General features: G+C 35.5%; 1 protein-coding gene across 1 annotated transcript in view; it reads left to right on the forward strand.

The window, feature by feature from the left end:
• The window catches only part of LOC127734599 (adipokinetic hormone/corazonin-related peptide receptor variant I-like), a 94,325-nt gene that overhangs the window by 60,298 nt on the left and 11,736 nt on the right, over positions 1-22,291 (forward strand). The window contains exon 2 of the mRNA XM_052244551.1: positions 18,304-18,508. Coding sequence (XP_052100511.1) covers positions 18,304-18,508 — 205 coding nt within the window. The remainder of the gene's footprint in view (positions 1-18,303; positions 18,509-22,291) is intronic.

A 22,291-nucleotide genomic window follows, 5' to 3' on the forward strand; every position in this document is an offset into this window, starting at 1 on the left:
GCCTTACGTTCATCACAATTGTAACTGTTTTGTAACATTTATATGTGTAAACTGTACTGTTTTTACTTCGTGTTAAAATCAAGGACAGAGTTAATGATTATTAAGGTTAAAATACATATATATCGCCAATGGCAGTCAGCAGGGTTTAAGAACATCCGTTGTTCGACCTGCTAGTCAAATGCGTTTTGTTAAAATATACTTTTTCACTTTTTTTGGTCTTTTGGAAAATGTTGTTTGTGCTGTATTTAGACACATCTACCAAGAAATTTGTTTTGCATGCACACGTATAAAAATTGCGGTTTTTATTCAACGCAATCATAGGTTTGAACGTTGTTTTCAATTTAGACTTGTTTATATTTTTTCGTTTGGGCTTGTATTATATTAGCCTTCGGGTTTATATGATCCGTTCATCCTATTTCGACTCTTCAAAATTCAAGAGTCTATCCTAAGTTGAGGTAAATTATATGGCCTTCCAAATACCGTTTCGATTCCTAACATCACTGAAGAGACATTTATTGTCGAAATCCGGATATGGTGTACTTGTTTGCGGTATACCATCTTTTCCGCAAGTTTATTGTTTTCTGTTTGGTATTAAATTAAGTTAAGATTCATTGTGTTACATCTGGTGTTCCGTTTATTTGGCAATCGCCAATGGCAGTCAGCAGGGTTTAAGAACATCCGTTGTTCGACCTGCTAGTCAAATTCGTTTTGTTAAAATATACTTTTTCACTTTTTTTGGTCTTTTGGAAAATGTTGAAAAAAACAAACTCATGGTAAATTCAATGAAGGGAAAGTCCATAAAACATGACAAATTCAAACGCTCGAATATATAAAACAAAAGGGCGACTGGAAAACAACTGCCAAAATACCGATTTGGTTCAGGTATTTTCCGAAGAAGAAATTGGCTAATGCGAAAATAATTGGGATCCAAAAATTGTGTAATCATGTATTATAGATATATTACATGCAAATTGAATAATCTAACCTGACTTTCTTTTATTTAAGTTACAGCACAAATTACAGCATGTATTAAATCCTTCTTATCATTTGTCTTAGTGTCTCGAAGGAGTCTCGATATAATAGGACTAACATATATATTACTTGCCATGAGCAACACTACTGGTGTTCTTTGTGGAAGATCTAGAGGTACTGTCTTTCGGGCACCTGAATCATATATGTACGTTTTGTTAGTCCATTGGTCGCAAAGGAAATCTGTCTGTCCAAGATCAAAACCCTTGTCGATGGTTGTCAAATGTCATATAGTAAGGTTTTTATTATTTAGAAATTTTTGTGTTGATTGCAGATCTTAAAATTTCATATAGACGCGGGAATGATTTAGAGCTTGATACACCTGTCTATTGTTGATGACAGTAAGCTGCCCTCTAGACGTCTATTGGTTATTTTGGTCGATGCGTTGTTGTTTAATGGACGTATAACCAACATCTGTTTTTCAAAAAATTCTTCTGTCGGTTTTGAAACTTGTAGACTAATTAACATATACTGCGTTCAGAAGTAGGTGTGTACTTCAATGTATAGTTTGTATAGAATTAACAATACCAGTCTAGCTAATCAAATGTTTATAATGTATAACGGGACATGACTGCGCATGTATGATTATAACTGCATATTGATTCAGCCGTGTCGTCATTCAGAAGCCTGCAAGTGTTTAATTTAAATCTGTTGTCATTTCCTTGCATTTCAGATTTTTATCAGTACCATACCCATTTGTTCTGCAGATTAAAAACACTACGTTCGTAAGCTAATTTAATTGATCAACACTGAATTCCTAGAAAAATATATGTCTGGCGTTTTGAAAGTTTACGTCTTTTTTATTGCTTCGTTAACAGAGCTTTTCACGATAAACATAACAAAGGCATACTTAATGCTTAAGTTTGAACTGCACTGCTACAAAGGATTTGATCAGCCGCATTACCTTTTTATGGCACATTTGTCCTTCACAAGTTACTTTTTTAAGTGTTATTATTTTGCATTTGCTCTGAATGATATTTTTATTTAGTGTAGATAGGACAATATAACGGTTTTTGTATGCTAATATTCATTTCGGACTAAGAATGGGCGAGACGTTAGTTTTCAATGTTGGATGTTTCCCTGTGAGAACCAGAAGAATTTATTCGAGTCGAGTATGTAGTTTGGTATCCGTATATTTTAGTGGTGTTTACTCCCATATCAACAAAGTAAAATGTATTCATCGAAGGGGACCGATTGATAAGTTGACTATTAATGTCTATTCGGTGATGCTGACGAATATGTTAAATCTGGACCATAATGAAATGATGAACAGCTGAATTTATCAAAGCAGTTCATGAAGTAGATCAAACCAAGCTAAGATATTGAAAACACAAAATATTACCCTTTGAAATCCAATCAAAAATAAAATGTAACAAGAACGCCTTCGTGTGTAACATTGTTAATTGGATTAAACCTAAATGATGACAATCCTAAACTGCATTATCTGGGGACGTGCGAACTTATCGAAATTCGTAACATTAGATAGACCATAATTATATTGATATGGTAACCAATTCTGTCTGAGATATGAATTATGTAAAATTAAGTTATATTCACGTCACAAGCATTTCAATTTAATTTATTTTATCAAATTATAATAGTCTGTAGAAGTCTTATAAAATATGAGAAAAAGATTTAGAAATTTGTCATGAATAATCAGATCCAAAATGCTCAGCTCAATATTTATATTCCATTAGCCTGAAGGTGTAACCATAGCATTACAATTTTCCATTGTAAATCAACCTATTACATAATCAGATACTCTAAAAAATCTGAAACAAAATAAAATATGTAAGTCTTCAAACTCATGAATTCCAAAACACGACTATCAAAATGAGAAAGCATTAAACCCACTAGGAACTCACGTCATATACGTTTTTATAGAATGTAAAATAAGGAGCTGTGGTATTATTGTACAAAAGACAACTATCCAACAGAGTCCAATAACGTTGATTTAAGCAACTAAATGTCACTGTAAGGTCATCAACAATGAACAGACCCAATACCGTGTGTTCTATAGAAGACCCCGACATGACAAAATGTAAAACAATTCAAACGAGACGACAAGATATATGACATTAAACAAAAACAAATATGACAGACAGCAACCAGCGACAACCACTGAATACAGGCTCCTAGCTTGGGACAGGCACATAAAGAATATGGCGGGATTAAACATGTTTGTGAGTGCTCAACCCTCACCTAATCTGGGACAGAGATGTAACAGCACAGCAAAGGAACAGCATGTAAAAATCAGTTGGAAATGGCTTCAATCATTAGATTTGCGCTAATCAAAAAAACATATAACATGAAGACGTGCAAAAGAAACATAGTACCAATCTAAGAGTACTTAGTCTAGCAGTTACTGAAAACAAGTTCAAAAACCAATAACAAATAATGAATTACAAATCATGTTCTCCTACATTAGAATATCAATCAGTACACAATGAACGGATAAAGTGTAAAGACGTCATAAACAGTCTGAGAAAGGCATGACCCTTTTTATGAAATAGAAGTTTATCAGATAAAATGAAATACTTACTAAAAGATTGGCTTAAAATAAAAAAAAAAAGGATTTATATTGTTCGAAAATGGGATTGAGTCAAAATTTTGGAAAGGTCTTTAAATCGACATTTACTTTCGATTGCGTGAATTTCAAAATTTGCATAAACGAATTTCTTGTTCATTTTATTTATAGCTTCCTATAAAATGTATAGGAACAAATAGATAAACAAAATGAAGAAAACAATGTTCCAATCGTATGGACACTTTTGACTTAACAGCAGTGGTTTGACCAACCGTAATTTATATATCAAAGCACATGCATTTGTATGTTTAAAAAAATATACTTGCAGTAGTTGTTAGTACTCATATGTACTGGTGTTCCGTCTGACTATAACAATTCTATAGATTAATTTTTACGGTTGACTGTCCCGGCTCTAAAAAAAAACCAGCTTGAATATTTTTCTTTAAATTCTTATAATATTTTTGATAAAGCCTCTTTATGGTGTCTTTATAATTCCTATACTAACTAAAATATCAATAAGTAAAACTAAGAGGAAAGCAAATATCTTTTATGTGAAGTCTTCTATCACAAGGATAATTTCCTGAAGTAGAATGTTGTGTTTGGTTGTCTTGTACAATATCATTTATATTGACTTATATGAAAAACCTGCAGGCAGTTATAAACAGCCATTAATTTCTGCTGTTCGATTTATTTCTTGGTAAAAGATAATTAGTATTTTTTTCTGTGTTACATTATACGTGGAACAAAGTAGAATTGTCGTATATAAATCAAATGTCTGCTGTTACAAGCACAATTTAAAGAAAGCAATTCATTACATGTAGTCTAATATAAACATGGATAAGACCCGAGGAGAGTGCTTTGCAGAATTTTGAACTCGATCGGAGTCTGGTGTTAGGACGATTGTTTCTGAAAGCTATATATCAGTAAAGTTAAATTATTTGTATGATTAACTAGAGCTATAATTAGTTCTGAATATCAAGCATATGGACCAGGCAATTACCGTCTATAATCGAACAGCACGAAAATTGAGAAACAAAAACAAACGTGCAGAACTCATGTGGCTAACAATTATTCAGTGTCAGAATACTTATAAAGCACTTCAATGTCAATAAAATCCTGATTGGCTGCAATAATTCCAATGTGTGTGTGTTATTGATATGTGCTGTTGGGTAACGCAATTTAATTAAAACAAATAATTGTAATAATTATGACGATCTCTCAAATAACGACGACTCCTTTTAACATACTATTTGGCAATGGTTTGTTGTGTTTATTTCAAAATTTTGGATTTCATAGGCAAAATATTAAGAAATCGACGTTGGAATAACTAAAAAAACTTGTAAACATTGAATTATGTGTTTGAATTTGTTGTAACAACATATGACTAATTAACCAAGGTTAACCAAAGTAAATCATGTGGAAATAAAAGTGAAAAATAATTTATATTACAATATTTCATTCAATTATTTAATATCATTCTCGGTAAATTGTACATTTTATGCACAACATAAACCTAATAGAATTATTTTCCTTAATAAAAACAGTAAATAATTTCAGAAGGATAAAAATATTTATTAGATTAGAAATAAATGTGATAATATCAAATGCAAGTGATTATTTTACAGTACTAAATTGTCATTTGAATGTATTATGTAGGATTGGGGATAATTGTCGTTTGCAGCCACTAAAGTTGATATGTTTTTGTTTGTTGATGGTGGTTGGACAGTTACGAGTAGACCTCTGCCAGTAACAGTTCCCTCCAAACTGAAATTAACTTGGAAATTGTAATAATTTTGTATTGATTAATTCTGGTTGGCTACTCTATATTACAGTAAATCTAACATTTATTTGTACATATTAGCCTTGGTAAACTAATTGTGAATGATAGCAAAAACCTTCTTTCCTAAATCAAATAGTCTAACATCCTATCTTTTTTTGGATAAATACTCGGTGGTTAATTATTCATATTTCATTTATTTCCGGTTTCCTTTTTATAAATAAAATTGTATTTTCCGTATTTGTTCGTCTGCTGATAACACTAAAATAAGTGTCTTTAAATTATTAAACTTTGTGCATTATTTAATCATAGATTTAATATGATCTTCGAATTATGGTTATTCCTAAACTGAAAAAAGTAAAATGCATACCAAATAAAAACAACATGTATTATTCTTTACATGTTAGAATAGGAAAATTCAAACTGTTGGAATAGACAGAAAACACCCTTACAATGTTTATAATAATAAGAAATTTTATGATTGCACATGAGACGACCGTCAAACAGAGACCACATGACGTAGAATTTATCAATTATAGGTCATTGTATGGCATTCAACAATGAGCAAAATTCATACCGCAAAGCAAGCAAGCAATGACAAATGTAAAACAATTCAAAAGAATTACAGAATGTGGCGGGTTAAGCATGTTTGCAGCCGTCCAACCCTCTCCCTATCCTAGGACAGTGGCGTAACAGTACGACATTATATTCACTTTAGTTGATTAAACACAATTTCTCCTTCATTTGTAGAAAACGGAAAATGTAAGGATATCTGATAACGATACTGCACTTACAAACAAGCAGAAAAAACGTAAACAGTAGTATGTTTTTGAAATAATTTGAATAAATGTGAAAGGCTAAATAACATTTTAGCAGATGGTAGTGCATCCAGTGGAAAACGATATTCAATTATGGAGTTTGCACCATGGGTTTAATTAAAAGTAAAACCAGTTTCAGCCCTTTGAACTGCAATCAAAAATAATCCTGCATAGAACCCTGGTTCAGCAAACCACACCAATTAACATTTAGATGCTTCATGGAATTTTGAGTAATTAAATTATCTTTTGTTTTACTTTTTGAATGATACAATGTAATTAAAAGCATATTTAAGATGCGTTAATCAACACTTTGTTGTGATACATCTTAGATTCAATCCTACACTTACCTTTTGATAAAGCGTCTTTTGGATTTAGTGATTAAAGAGTTTGAAATGAAGGTTAAAACGGAAATAAAACCTATTTTGAAAAGGAAATCTGAGAGATTTTAAAACGTTGTTCATCAGTCATTTTGACGTTAAACGGTTTTTTGTCGGGATTATTGCACTGAATTTCAAGGACTGTTAAATAAATAATAGATATTTCTTTATGCCTAAATAGACTTTTCTGTGCAAAAACATTTGAAGTAGATGGATTGATCTGATGCGTGACTAAACTACAATATCTTTGACACAACATTTTTAAAAGATATTGGTGATTTAAGTCTTAAATAAGAGTCGAAATAACTAGGGGAATCTTAATTGGTAAAATTATAAAGTCAGTTTTTACATTTGAGAAATGAAGTGTACGGCATAATTTCAAACATCTGCACTTTGAACAAAAAAGTGACTACCCATCCCACTAGCAATCATTTTCTGTCTCAAAATAAACAATCATAATTGTGAAATTGACAGATTGTTTGCATTTTTACTATCACTGACTCATTTGCACACTCTTATCATGTGGTCTGATTCCGAAAAGGCATAGTTGGCATGATACGGGTTATGATCTTCTCATATATTTTATGATGGTATGATACTAAACCCCTAACGGGAGGGACTGTGCTTGATTTTCATATGATGAAGACATAATCTTTCAATCAGTTTAATTGAGGTCTGGAGCTGGCATGTCAGTAACTGCTAGTAGTCCTTTGTTAATTTATGTATCATTGTCATTTTGCTTAGTTTCTTCTGTTACCTATTCTGACATCGGACTCGGACTTCTTTTAAACTGAGTTTTACTGTGCGTATTCCTGTGTGTTTGTTTATTCTACATTGGCTAATGGTATAGGGGGAGGGTTGAGATCTCACAAAAAATATTTAACCCCGCCGCATTTTTGCGCCTGTCCCAAGTCAGGAGCCTCTGGTCTTCGTTAGTCTTGTATGTTTTTTTAATTTTAGTTCATTTATATGTTTCCGAGTTTAGTGTGACGTCCATTTTCACTGAACTACACATGTATGTTTAGGGGCAAGCTGAAGCCCGCCTCCGGGTGCGTGATTTTCTCACTGTGTTGAAGACCCATCGGTGGCCTTGGGCTGTTTTCTGCTCTTTGGTCGGGTTGTTGTCTCTTTGACACATTCCCCATTTCCATTCTCAATTTTATAGATATATTTTGACATTGCACAAGATCATGTTTTTCACTGAATGCTAATGATGTCTTTACACTAATTCCATTGAATGTTGGATGTGTACTAGTTGAAATGAAATTGCGAATGGAAACGGGGAATGCATCAAAAAGACAACAACCCGCCAAAATAACAGAAAACAGCCCAAGGCCACCAACGGGTCTTTAACATAGTGAAAAGTCCTGCATCCGGAGGCGGGCTTCAGCTGGCCCCTAAACAAAAGTTTAGATCTTTACTTGTCTGTAGTATTTTTTATTAGTTGTTTTTGTGCTTCGTATCGATCTGATGGGTTAATCCTCTTCGACTAATTTTCATAGTTTGTAATTATGTTGTGCTGTTACACAACTGTCCCAGGTTGGGGGGGGCTTTGGGTTGAGCGCCGAAATGGTCTCTCATGGAATGTTGTCTCAATGGCAATTATACCACATTTTCTTATTTTTATTTAAAAAAACCAGTCCTTGGTAGTCAAGGAAAATGTCAAGTTAGTAGATGCTAAATGTTCAAAATGAATTCAGTGTTTCGGTACTGCCATGATTTATAACATTTTTTTTATTTTTCAATTTTAGATTTAGAAATTAATAAACAAGATAGACTAAGGTTCCTAGTTCAGTAAAATTGACCTTAATTGGAATAAATTGTCTATTCATTTATGCTGCTTTTGGTCACATAGCTCTCAAGTATTTACATTTATAACTACTGGCCAAAATAATTCCTAAAGGGATGAGGAGGTCTTCTTTCCATTTACTAATCACTTTAGCTCAAATTTAATATTGAATGTTTCTGTCCTCGATTCTACATGAACGTATTTTTAACATTTTTTTTAATTCTAAACAGGCCGTACCTCTATGTCATTTAGTCTCTGTTGGAGAGTTGTCAGATTGAAAACGTGAAAACAACACGTTATTAATTCCATGCGTCCGAAGCGCTTTTCTGGATTTACCTTCATCAGGAACGCTCAAAGCCGAATATTTGAAAGCCGATGATGTATAAGAACAGAAACAGTTGAAGAGCTATATGACCAAAAAGTACCTGAAAAAATAGCCAAATGCATCTAAGTATAAAAAATAAGAAGATGTGGTATGATTGCCAATGAGACAACTCTCCACAAGAGACCAAATGACACAAAAATTAACAACTAAGGTCAACTTTGTCGGAGGGAGTTGAAACCTTAGTTTCTAAACGGGCAATATTAGAAAGATTTGTTATAAATCATGTCAGTAATAAAGTACTGACTACTGACTTGAAAATACTCTCATAAATATTATGACATTTACTGCGCTGGTGGGATCCTGTAATTGATGACTAAATGCAATCTAATGATGAAGGATATTGATGGTGCATATTGTTTTTAAATGCATGCAATTACATCAATGTTATTTTAGATATGCTTTAAAACTAATTTAGAAATATTATTTTATTATATTTGAAACCATTGCGACTATTTTAATACACGAACAAATGCAAAACTAAATAGATTGTGATTCAACAGCTGAAAAACAAAAAGGTCCCTAGATGCTTGAAAAACATTGTCGTGTTCGTCTTTACAGTTTAATCTTCACGTAATAAAATTTGTTTTATGAAGTGATCAAATAATCATTTTTACTTTGTGATTTTTGTGTCTGAATTATGCAATAAAATTGTATAAACAGATTCACGCTAACACATCTATACAAATTCGAAAAATTGTATAGTTACGTTAGCGTGTAATCAAAAATTTTACTGATCTCATTTTCGAGTTCATTATTTTACTCCTACATCTATTTTCTGATTGAAGGTTCATCTAAGTAGTTCAATATTTCAAATCAGTGAAACCGATTATATAACTTTTCCACAAGCTGATTTTAATGTTTAATGCCCTTCTTATTGACAAAGTATATGAGCATTTATAAACTGATTTTCATAATTATACATGTACTAACATCATTCGACCAAGGACAGCAATCAGTGCTCGGGACTACCATAATTTATAACATACTTTTTTAAATACTCCGTTGTTAAAATTCGAAATTATTATAAAACTAAGGTTTTAACTTTCTCTTCTAAGATGACCTTAATTGGATTTGGCAAATCTTCTAGTTCCCTTTTGTTCACATTGATCTACAAGTATTCAGGTATTCTAATCTCAATCGTTTTTTCAAATGTTTGTATTATAGCGTTCCTAATGAAGGTTACGCTTCGGAAGCACCGACATTCATAAAGTTTTATTTTCATTTAACATACATTTGTTAACAAAATATACATGCGCATATTTTACAAACTCAGAAAATAAGTTGTTTTTAAGACTTATATTGTTTGCGAAATAGTAATATGTTATTGTGAAAGTTCTTAATTTGGTGGACATAATTAGAAAAACTCATCTTGAACGATATTTTATGTTATAAATGAAAACGGAGAGACTTTGGTTATGCTGAGCCGGACTCAACTAGTTTAACCAGGTGACTGAATCGCAATCTCGGCGAATATATAAAGAACACAAACTTGTTCGGAAATTGTAATTATAATATTCCACCAGAAAGGTAATACAGTAGTCAGTAGATTGTTTGGTAAATTGACAGTGATATGTCTCGATTTCCTCAGAAAATTAAATGTCGTCCATGTTACATGTGTTGAAATATTGAAGCAGACAGTAGTGTCACAGAAATTAAAGGCAGTCAATACACACGGTGATGTAAGAAATCGGTCCAGTGCGATTTGTTCCGGATGATTATGAAAACAAATAGTAAACATTGAATGTGAAACAGAATACTCCCCGTCTGATGTCTAACTGATATCACTATTCCAAATATATAACACACTTGAATATTTCACTGTAAAAATCCATAGTATCACTATTAACGAAAACTATATACAGTCGTTCCCTATGAGAAGAATCAAGTCCACGATTGGGCGTGTGTAGATGGTGGCTTTTCCATTTACGATGATTCGTACTTCTGCTTTCCGGACATGTTCGTCGGAACTTTTAAATGGGTTTACTTTAACGCCTATGGGCCATTGAGTACGGCAAAGGTTTTTGTCCTTTAGGAGAATGACGTCTCCTTTGATGAGATCACGGCGATCTTCGGTCCATTTTCGTCGTGGTTGTAGTAGCGGCAGGTACTCTTTCCTCCAACGGGACCAGAAAACACTGGCCAGAGCCTGTACACGTCTCCATTCGGCTAGACATAGATCCCGTTTGTCAAATTCTCCAAGCTGATCTGAAGTGAAGAAATAATCAGTCTATTGTGTCAATAACATAGCTGGTGTTAAGATTAACGGATTCTCTGGATCTGTCGATACCGGTACCAGAGGTCTAGAGTTCACTATTGCTGAAACTTCTGCCATTAGCGTGTTGAGCACGTCATGCGTTAGGCTCCTTCCGGCGGCATTCAAAAGCATAGAATCAAGTATTCTCCTGACGATACAAATCATTCTCTCCCAGGCTCCACCCATGTGGGACGAATGCGGCGGATTAAATATCCATGTTGTACCAGAATTGTACAAAAAGTTCTTGAAGGGTCCGTCATCAAGTCATCGATTGAGCCAATAAAGTTGGTTCCAGCCCTCGTCACTAAGCATGTGAATAGAATTGCCCAACGTTTTGAGTTAGCGTATCCACCACGGGTTTTACGTGAAACAATTGTCCATGGTCCAAATGTGTCTATTCCAACGTTAGTAAACGGAGGTGAGGGTTCAAGACGGTCCTCTGGCAAATCAGACATGATTTGACACTCGGTTTTTCCTCTCAGTTTGCGGCATGTCACACATTTGTGAATAATAGACGAAATCAGGCGTTTCGCTCCAACGATCCAGAATCCTGCGGATCTAATAGCTCCATCAGTGAAATGGCGACCTTGATGTTTAATATTGTCATGGTAGTGTCTGACTAACAGTGTTACTATATGATGGCGTCCAGGAACGATCAATGGTTTCTTTTCACGGATGTCCAAGTCAGATTTGACGATACGGCCTCCCACTCGTAGTAGTCCTCGTTCGTCCAAATACGGGCTGAGGTTAGCTATAGGACTTCGCTTATGAATTTGTTCCTTGCATCGAATGTTATCTATTTCTTCTCCGTAAACTTCGTGCTGAGCGGACATTAAGATGAAGTTTTCGGCATTCGAAAAGCTTTCAAGAGAAGTCACTGATTCTGCCTGTTTTGGCCCGTGTAAACGGGAGAAACGTTCCAAAAAAGCTATTGCTCGAACAAGTGATGTCCAGTTGGAGAATCGGTTGAATCTTTCAGTTCCGATACCTTTACGCTCAGTTGTGGCAAAAGTCCTCTGATCTATTAGTTGATAAATATCCTCGGAATTCTCCTCCTGTTCTGAGGAAAGAAGTTGTCTCGGTCCCAATAACCACTAACTACTATGAATTTCGTGGGCTGGTACGGACCTTGTTCCCGAATCTGCGTGATTACGGTTCGTTGGTACATAATTTCATTGACTTGGAGAGCTAAATTTCCTTATTTTCTCTACTCTATTGGCGACGTAGATAAAGAACCTTCTTGTCTCGTTACTGATGTAACCTAAGACCACTTTACTGTCTGTGTAGAATTTCACGGTGTCTATGTGTAAATCTAAATTATCCACGATGGTTTGTGTGATCTAAATTGCTAATACGGCAGCAGATAGTTCAAGTCGTGGAATAGTATGACCACTTGTTGGTGTAACTTTAGCTTTCCCAAGAATGAACCCAATGTTTGGTTCACCACTACTGTCGGTCGTGCGTAGATATGCAACAGCTGCTATGGCTTTTTCCGACGCATCCGAGAAGACATGTAACTCCTTTGTGGTGGTTTTGCTGAGATACGGCACGTAGGTACGTGGAATGCGCAATGTTTCAATAGCAGTTAGAGTATCTCTCCAAGATTTCCACTCAGCTGCTGTCTCATCAGAGAGAGGTTGGTCCCAATCGACGGTTTCTGATACTATTTTCCTTAATAGGAGTTTCCCTTGTATAATCACTGGAATCAAAAATCCAAGAGGATCGTAGATGCTGTTAATTGTTGATAAAATTCCTCTCCGAGTGATCGGTTTGTTTTCTGGTGACAATTGGAATAAGAAGTTGTCAGTGTTTACGTCCCAGTTGAGTCCAAGACTACGTTGTAGGGGTTTGCTGTCGCAATCTAAGTCTAGATCTTTAAGATTTGAAGCCAAATCACTGGCATGAAATGCAGACATAACTTCCGCACAATTAGAGGCGAACTTGTGAAGGCGTAAGTTTCCGTATTTTTCTAATGCTTGCTGTGTATCCTTCATGAGATTAACAGCTTCCTCTTTGGTAGGACATGACGTAAGACCGTCGTCAACATAGAAGTCTCTTGTAACAAAGCTAGTCACGTGACTGCCAAACTCTTGTTCTGATGCCTGAGCTGCTTTTCTGAGTCCAAGCGTAGCAACGGCAGGTGACGGACTATTTCCAAAACCATGAACTCTCATGCGGTATTCGACAAGGTTCTCTTGTAGGTCGTTGTCTTTATGCCATAAAAATCTCAGATAATTTCGGTGGTCTTTTCTGACTACAAAACAGTGAAACATGTGTTGAACGTCTCCAGTAACCGCGACCATTTCTTTCCTGAAACGCAGCAGTACTCCCAAGAGATCATTGGTCAAGTCAATACCTATTAGCAGGACGCCGTTAAGTGAGACTCCGTTACATTTTGCGGAAGAATCAAACACACCCCTAATCTGATCGGGTTTCTTCGGGTAATAGACACCAAACAATGGTAAATACCAGCACTCTTCGTTGTCGTCTAATGGTGGAGCAAGCTCTGCATGATTGTTGTCCAGAATCTTACTCATGAATGTGAGAAAGTGTTCCCGTTTTACTGGGTTCCTACTCAGACTGGCGTCTAACAGATTAGCACGATGAAGAGCTTGTTGTCTGTTACTTGGCAATGGCTGTCTTGGCACTCGGAACGGTAACTGTGCTACCCAACTTCCTTCCGAGTCCCTCATTAATTCGTTGTCCATCTGCTTCATGAACATTTTGTCTTCATGTGACATTCCAGGCTTATCATCGTTCCTTGTTTTTTCAAAGAGTGGCGATTGTAAATCTTTCTTTACAGGGTCTGTGAAATTTTCCCGGATGTTAATCTTGCTTGTGCATGGTTGAAAAGTTGACGGTTGTCCTGTAGGTAAAATGTTGGTTATTTTGACGTTTAGTTCATAGGGCACGTGCTGCTTGTTAATGCAAGTCTCTCCTATTACTGTAAATTCAGAAATTATTGCGTGCATTTATTATTGCGATTTTTAAAAAATGGACAAAAATGCGAGTTTAATTATTGCGATTTCAGCAAAATCTACATACAGATCTATGTTTTAGTTATCAAAATGCGAGTTCTTATTATTGCGATACTCATCTAGTCGCATTATTCGCATTAATAAAAACCTCGCAATAATTTCTGAATTTACAGTACTACCCAACCCAGTTTCAGTTGTTGTGCATATGGAGTTTTGGGTGGTCCTATACGCTGGTCAAGGACGTGGTGTGCCTCTATAAGGTCTCAGCCAATTAAGAGAAGAATTTGGCAATGTTCCTCTATTGGTGGAATGCTTCCTCTGAGTTCTTTTAAATGAGGGTGATGCATTGTGACTTCAGGAGTAGGAATTTCGTCCCTATTATTGGGAATATGATCACATTCTATCAGTCCAGGCAGGTCAAATTTGTCATTACCATTTATTGATTCCATGACGAAACCTCTGCCTCTTTTCCCGGAAGTGACTACTCTGCCGGAGCATGTTGATAAGGTATAGTTTTTCGGTTTATCTTTTACGTCGAAAAGATTGAAGAATTCGGGCGATGCTAGTGACCGGTTGCTTTGGTCATCAATGATGGCGTACATACGGATGACTTTGTCCTGGTTATCCTTGTGATAAACATTCACAGGTAGTATTTTAGCACAGGATTTCCCGCTATATGTATCCTTGCAGATCTCGGTACAGGTAGAATTAACTGAGGTTGACTTAGTTTCAGCCGATTCTGTTGGCTCCCCGCCGTAGGCTTGCTTGGGCGGGCTAGACTGAGAACTTGCAGGTTGCTGTGGTTTAGTGATGTGAAGTGCAGTAGTGTGTTGTTTACTTCCACATTCTTTACAACTTATGCGTGCATTGCATTCCCGGCTTCTGTGTGTGGTGGAATCGCAACTCTTGTAACAGACATTGTTTTGTTTCAAAAGACCTTTGCGTTCCTCAATTGATTTGGCTCGGAACGCTCGACATTCATTTAAGGAATGCTTTGTATTGTGCCGAATACAAAGACCTTGTTTGTTGGCGTCTCCAGATTGCTGCTCAACCGCTGTTTTATGAGCACCAACTTTAGTCTTGGGGTGAGACGTCAACCTAGGCGCAGCACCTTTTGTATTAGGTGTGGCTTTTGACCCAAAGATGAACCCAGGGTCGTTTTTAATTTTGCTAATTTCACTGATGAATGCAGTTAGCTCCGTAAAAGGCGGAAAGGCAACATCGTGGTTCGATTTATATCTAGATGCCCTAGTTATCCGCTTTTCTTGAAGTCCATAGGGTAGTTTTTCAATGATAGGGTTTATTCCAGACGGTGAGTCGAAATAAGCCAGCAGGCATCCCAGCTTAGGATTTTCCTTGTGATATTCTATTTCTGATAAAATATCAGACAGTTCATAGAGACGTGCATTGTCTTTATTTGTCAAGGTTGGAAAATTGACGAGTTTATTCGTGAGAGAAGCCTCCAACATTTCTGGAGCACCATACCGCTCGTCAAGCCTCTTCCATAATCTTTGTATGCCTTTTGTAGGATTATTTGCGTTCGACGCTCTTATGCTAATGGCATGTTTAGCAGACTCTGGCCCGAGCCACTTGCTCAATAGGTCTATCTGTTCAGAGTCAGAAACTTGTAATTCGTCTGTGACGTTTTTAAAGCTGGCTTTCCATGTATGGAAGGATTCTGCCCGGTCATTAAAGCTTGTTAGCCGGGAGAACAGCAGGTCCTTGCGTAGGAGAAATCTGGTTATCTCCGACGTAGGGTTGATTTGTTGCTGTCGTGCAACAGGGATCTCTTCTGCAACACCCTGTTTTTGGTGTTCAGCAAGGATCTCCTCTGAAACGCCTAGTTTTTGGTATGCAACAGGGATCTCTTCTGAAACGCCCTGTTTTCCTATGCAAGTTATTGTTCCCAGATCTGGGAATACATTAACTTCCGGTGACTTAGCATGTGTAGGCAAGACTGCAGGTGTCTGTGATGGCAGGTTCAATGCCACGGAGGGCCCGAAGTCTGGCGCTTCATGACTTAGCTCAATCTTAACAGACGTTTGTTTTTTCTGTTGAGAGGCTGTCACTTCCTGTATGGCAGTTGGTTCAGGATGTTTATTAACAAAGTCTTGCACACGTTGGAGCGGGTCTTCCGTCTCGTCAGGGAGATCGTCTAGCGCTTGGCTGTCATCGTACTCTAGGATACGAGCCTCGGCATCTGCGGCTGAAGCTTCTTTCTGTGCTTCTAGAAGGTTCAAATTGGCCTTTAGTTCAGCTCTTTCCCGGCTTACACGCGCAGTCTCTTGTTCCAATTGAGCTTTCCTGCGTATTTCGTGAGCTTTTCTTTGAGCGGCTTCCTGTTCTAATTGAGCTTTTCTTTGAGCGGCCTCCTGTTCTGCTCGGATGGCTTCTTCCTCCATTTCGGCTTTGACTTCCGTTTGTATGAACAGAGCTTGTACTCCTAATAAGGCCTCCTGTTTAAGGATCAGGGTATGTTTTTCGGCAAAGGCAATTTTAGACTTAGCAGCCTCTGCTTTGGCACGCTTCCTCTGTGCTAGGCTTGACATATCAGAGACGTTTGAGCTCCCACTGTGCGATGTTTTCTTGCCCTTAGATGTCTTTGTTTTTGTAGATTTAGCCTTTGTCAGGGTGAGGTAATGCTCGTGTAATGTTTCAATTGCCAGGTTCACTTTTGACAGTCGAATATCTGTTGAAAGATTACAAGTATCAATGTCTTTAAGACTGTCCAACGTTCTGGTATTTTTTAGAAATTTCAGGTACTCGTCTGTGAGCCTGCGATAATTAGTACAGGCTTGTACAATTTTGTCCTGTGCTGTTAGCAGTTGCTGGAGTTCGTTAGGAGGCGTGGTCACTTCCAAAAACTGGAATTCTAGATCTGACCAGAGGGCCTCTAGCTCCTGACAGAACTTGTCACGTTTCTCTGTGAATGCCCCATGACCCCTTTCCGTGAGGTCACGTATTCGCCTAGTCTCGGGTTTTTCATCTTAATGTGTGGTTTCAGACGGATTTTCTAGTAGTTCTTCACTAGCGTCACCCTCTGGGGGCTGAACCTCGTCTTGCTGTTCCGCGTGACTGGGATCCATGATGTAAATCAACTTACTGTAGGCAATGTTTCTTCAACGTTGTTGGTTTGCTGCCTATGACACACAAGCTGTGTTGCGTAGTGTCAATGTAACAGCTACGAACGATGCTCCGTTGTATTTCCTGTTCAGGAGATGTGTAGACAAGTTGTTGTCAATTTACTATGCTGAGCCGGACTCAACTAGTTTAACTAGGTGACTGAATCGCAATCTCGGCGAATATATAAAGAACACAAACTTGTTTGGAAATTGTAATTATAATATTCCACCAGAAAGGTAATACAGTAGTCAGTAGATTGTTTGGTAAATTGACAGTGATATGTCTCGATTTTATTCAGAAAATTAAATGTCGTCCATGTTACATGTGTTGAAATATTGAAGCAGACGGTGTCACAGAAATTAAAGGCAGTCAATACATACGGTGATGTAAGAAATCGGTCCAGTGCGATTTGTTCCGGAAGATTATGAAAACAAATAGTAAACATTGAATGTGAAACAGAGTATGGGTTATATATTGTGCTACTGTCTGTATTTAAGTCGACTAAATGATCCCTCTTATGGTTATTTTACAGTTAATATCTTAATTGCACATGTTTGACAGCTATCATATATAGAAAGGGCATTGGACACTAAAATCAGCTTGTAGAAATGTTTTACAATCGTTTTCATTTAACATACATTTGTTAACAAAATTTACATGCGCATATTTTACAAACTCAAAAAATAAAATTGTGCGCATGTATATTTTGTGAAAGTTCTAAATTTGATGGACATATTTAGAAAAAAAACATCTTCAACAATGTTTAATATTATAAATAAAAAAGCACAGACTTTGGTTATAGACTGTTCTACTGTCTGTATTTTAGTCGACTAAATGATCCTTCATACGCTTTTTTTTAAGTTAATTTCTTATTATCAAATGTTTGACAGTCACTATTAGTTAATTGATTTTGCATCTTCTTTTGCTTGGTTGTCTGTGTCCTTCAGTCGTTGATGGTAATTTCTCCTCAGTGAAGCTTGAGGACAAAATATTTTAAAATTACAAAATCTAATACAAACGGCGAAGAGCTGAAAAATTAGAAATGACCAAACGTATTTAGAAAAACTAAGACAAGGAAGCAGAGTTTTGCAAGATAAAATATTGAAATTCAAACTTTGAAACTTGTTTGAATCTTTTTTAAACATCTTCAAGCATGACACTTCTTCGTAAATTGTGACGCCCATATATGCTTTTAAATATTTATTCTTATTATATGTGTTTATATTTATATTTTTTCTATTTATAGAGTATAATATTCCATGTGGAACGACATCCAATTTTTACTTGGTATACACAGTGTGTGACATTTGGATTTTTTCCGACGCCAAGACATGAGCTAGCTTACAACTTGTTTAATCTTATCACAGTTTATGTTACACCTTTGATAATCATCACTACATCTTACTGTTTGATACTTCATAAAATATCAAAGAATGCAAAGCTAGCTAAAGGTATGTCATATCTATTTTCTTATTTGTGATTTGTCATATAAATGCAAACACACTGTTCAAAATTATTCTAGAACTTACATTAAATTTTTTGTACTGAATGGGACATTTATTCTAAGTTTGAACTGTAAATAACGTGATATAAAATGCTTGATCTAAATATAGACTGGAAAAAAACGAGACAGACGATACCAAAAGGAATTTTTTTTCCAACAATCATATTTACGGATACAAGAAAATTACAACTAGGTCTTATCTAATTGTGACATACTGCCAATGTGTTCCTTTACATTTTGGATAATAGAATTACCAAATTGCCTTAACAAAAGGCTCATTCTTAGTTTGAAACTTCTACTATGACATCAGGTAAAGGACAGCTCCTGACGTACTTTCAAAAAGTCGACTTAAGTAGTGGTGTGAATTTGATGAAGATTGATAAAAGTCTAAAGATTAATTTGAATTTACCAAATCTTAAAATACATCTTTCTATAGTACTGTTAAAACTATTTTGATTTTTCTGAACGCCGCATTTGTAAAAGCGAAATAACACTTTACATGTTTAGTACAAATACATTGATTAAAATTTATAAAAAAACTTTCAAGTTACCCAGCGGTAATAAGTAAACACGAACTCAAGAACGATAAACAACACAGACCAAAACACAAAAACTAAACATTGAGGTATGAATTCAAGGTCTGGAAGTGTCCTCATATAACCAGGAAATGCAAGTAGTTACTGCTCTAAATACGACACCGGTCGTGTTTCTAATGTTACAATACTATTTTAATTTTCAAGCATTACTGAACAGACATTGATTGTCGAAATTATCAGCATATGCAGTAAAATTTGTACCGCTAATGTTATTGCAGACTATTGACTCTAATAGAAAGAAAATCAGGCTTTTATAAATGATTCCTGGTTGGAAAAGGATGTCTCTTCATACTAATTTGAATGTATGAGAAGAGATAACTGATCAACTATATGAACGATTTAGAAGAAATCCATGATATATATTTGAAAATGTATTTCCCTGTAATGTATTGTGATCTATGGATATGCCAGACAATAATTGTAAGAGTATGAAAGGAAAATCAATATTTATGACAGTACTTCCTAAATATCATGGAAAAAATGAAAAAAATGAGAAGGAAGCAGTCTAAAATACGACAGGCCAAGGAGAAACAAAATATGGTGACGTTTGTTAACATTTTACACTGACGCCTACAACCTTACCATAAGGCAGACTGGATAAATGTATTACTTGTCACAACAACTGGCAAAATATTTAACAAGAAGCCTTTTTCAAAATAATAAAATTGAAAATGGAAATGGGGAATGTGTCAAAGAGACAACAACCCGACCATAGAGCAGACTATAGTATGCTTCACTGATGATTATACTTTAGACATCTGTTTACCAATTAGATTAGATAATTATAAAAAAAGAGAATACAACAGAAAGATATAAATTTAACATAAAATCAACTTTGATCTTTTGGCTCAATCAGCTATGCCAGCGGATAGCAATTAGTTCATACATTGAAATGCGGTTATGAGAAGTTCCAAAGGTTCATCAATAGTTCATCATATCTAATCCCAACAGGGGAAGCAGTCAAAGCTGGTTATTTCAAACCAATGACGATGATGTTTTTCTCAACTCTGTAATATATCAAAAAGTAATTTAGAATCTAATTAATGGCACACTGTGCCCGAGTTTTAAACAAAATATCGGTCATATGGTCAAATATAAGTATAAACTCGTATACCAGATGTAGTACATTTTCTGATATGATAACAGTTAAAAATTAAATTATTCATCCTTTCATTATATAAATGAATTTTTATGATAACAAAATATCTTGGTTACTATAAGGCAAAAATGACATTTATGAAATTACTGTGACGTAAAGAAAGCGTCAAAGATGACATTGCCGATCTACAAGTGTTATTTCACACTAGGTTTTAGTGTAGCAACCTGACCAACAACGGTGTTAAATCACATCAACATCTTTGAATAAGATATCTTTTTTGTAGCAAATTTTTTTCTTCATAAAACTATGTTCATGTCTGGATTGATTGATTGATTGGTTGGTTGGTGTTAAACGCCACTGTTAGCACGATTGCGCTATCTAGTGGCGGTCAATTTTCATTGGTGGAGGAAGCCGGAGAAAACTTCGACAATCGGTAGGAATACTGACAATCCTAGTCAATTAAGATTGGAGTCGAACGCACATGCCACGTGCCGGATTCGAACTCAGAACCTCAGTTTTGACAGGCTAGGGATACAGTATTTCGACTACTTTGACCACTCGGTCACCAAGGCCCCTTAATGTCTGGATACTAATGCCTTGGCTCAAAATGAGGCTATTATGACAATTAATTACTGTCTACCCTTATTTAAAAACATTCAGAGACCAATTTTGATCTGAAACGGTTATTTTTATATGAACAGCTCGTAAAAAGTTGAACAATATATCATTCAGTCATTTTCAGTCTTTCGGTCAATTTTCAGATCTATCAGACAATTCGTTTGCTGTCAGTTAATATCTGTTCAATTTATGTTCAGACTTTTCCGTAGGTATTATTTATATGTACACATGAACATTATACTTAAGTGTCTGAAGAAACTACTGTACCTGACTGAATCGACTGCAAGTGAATGGTCTGAACAGTGTTGAGTTTAACAAATTGGATATTCTGAAAATTGACCGAAAGACTAAATATGACTGAATAATTGTTCAGACTTATTATATGATGTTAAGATCAAAATGACAGATCCAGATCAAAATCGGTTTACTATTTATCAATTAGTAATAATACTGAGATTTTCTTTTAGTGTCTTCTTTTATTTAAGAATGCATTTGGACAAATATTTGCACCATCATTCATTCTCTAATTGTACATAATGCTAATGATTCAATATTGATAAACTTATCAGTCATACTCACCACTGTTTCTTATCTTACTTAAATAATTATTCTTTCATGTCATGCTCTTTGCTCATTTCAATATTAGTAGGAACTGTATTTGTCAATATCTTTTCATTCGGGGTAAGAGTATGACATGAGAGATATATTCCGAATCAAACAAGTTCTTGTTTTCTTTGTTGTTCAAAGCGGATCAAAAAGACACGTTTTAAAGGCTACCTTGTGATTTGACGAAGCAAAAACAATTATGAAAACCAACCGTTTCACGATTCAGTAGTTTACAAATGCATATAGACATTCTTTTCAAAACATTTTATTTTTTGTCGTAGAGAGCAACACCAACAATCATTATAAAAATAAGGAGATGTGGTGTGCTTGCCAATGAGACAACTATCCACCAAAATTCAAATGAAGTGAATGTCAGCAATTATAGGCAACCGTACGGCCTTCAACAATGAGAAAACCCCATACCATATGTTCATTTTGACCTCCGTTATCGTTCAATATGTAGCGTCAGTTTAATTGTGACGTCAAGGAGGTATATATATAAATTATATATTTCAAAACAAAAGAAGAGCCGCATATTAGAAATATCATTTAGACTTATAACCACAATGTAAAATAACATTAATTTATCAATTCAAGTAGGTCTGATCCATTGCAAACAGGTTATTTGCCATCGACAATTTACTTTATTAATTACTCCAATATTTAATCAAATACATTTCACCAGAATTTACAGTTCATGTTTTTGTTGTAAATTTACTTGAGTAAAAAATTCATTTCCGTTAGATAAAGTTTTATCCTATTGATGATGTTTCGTCTTAAGTGATTTGTGTGTATCCCACTAATCCAATTT

The sequence above is a fragment of the Mytilus californianus genome, unplaced genomic scaffold, assembly GCF_021869535.1.
Source record: "Mytilus californianus isolate M0D057914Y unplaced genomic scaffold, xbMytCali1.0.p SCAF_3, whole genome shotgun sequence".
Lineage (NCBI taxonomy): Eukaryota > Metazoa > Mollusca > Bivalvia > Mytilida > Mytilidae > Mytilus > Mytilus californianus.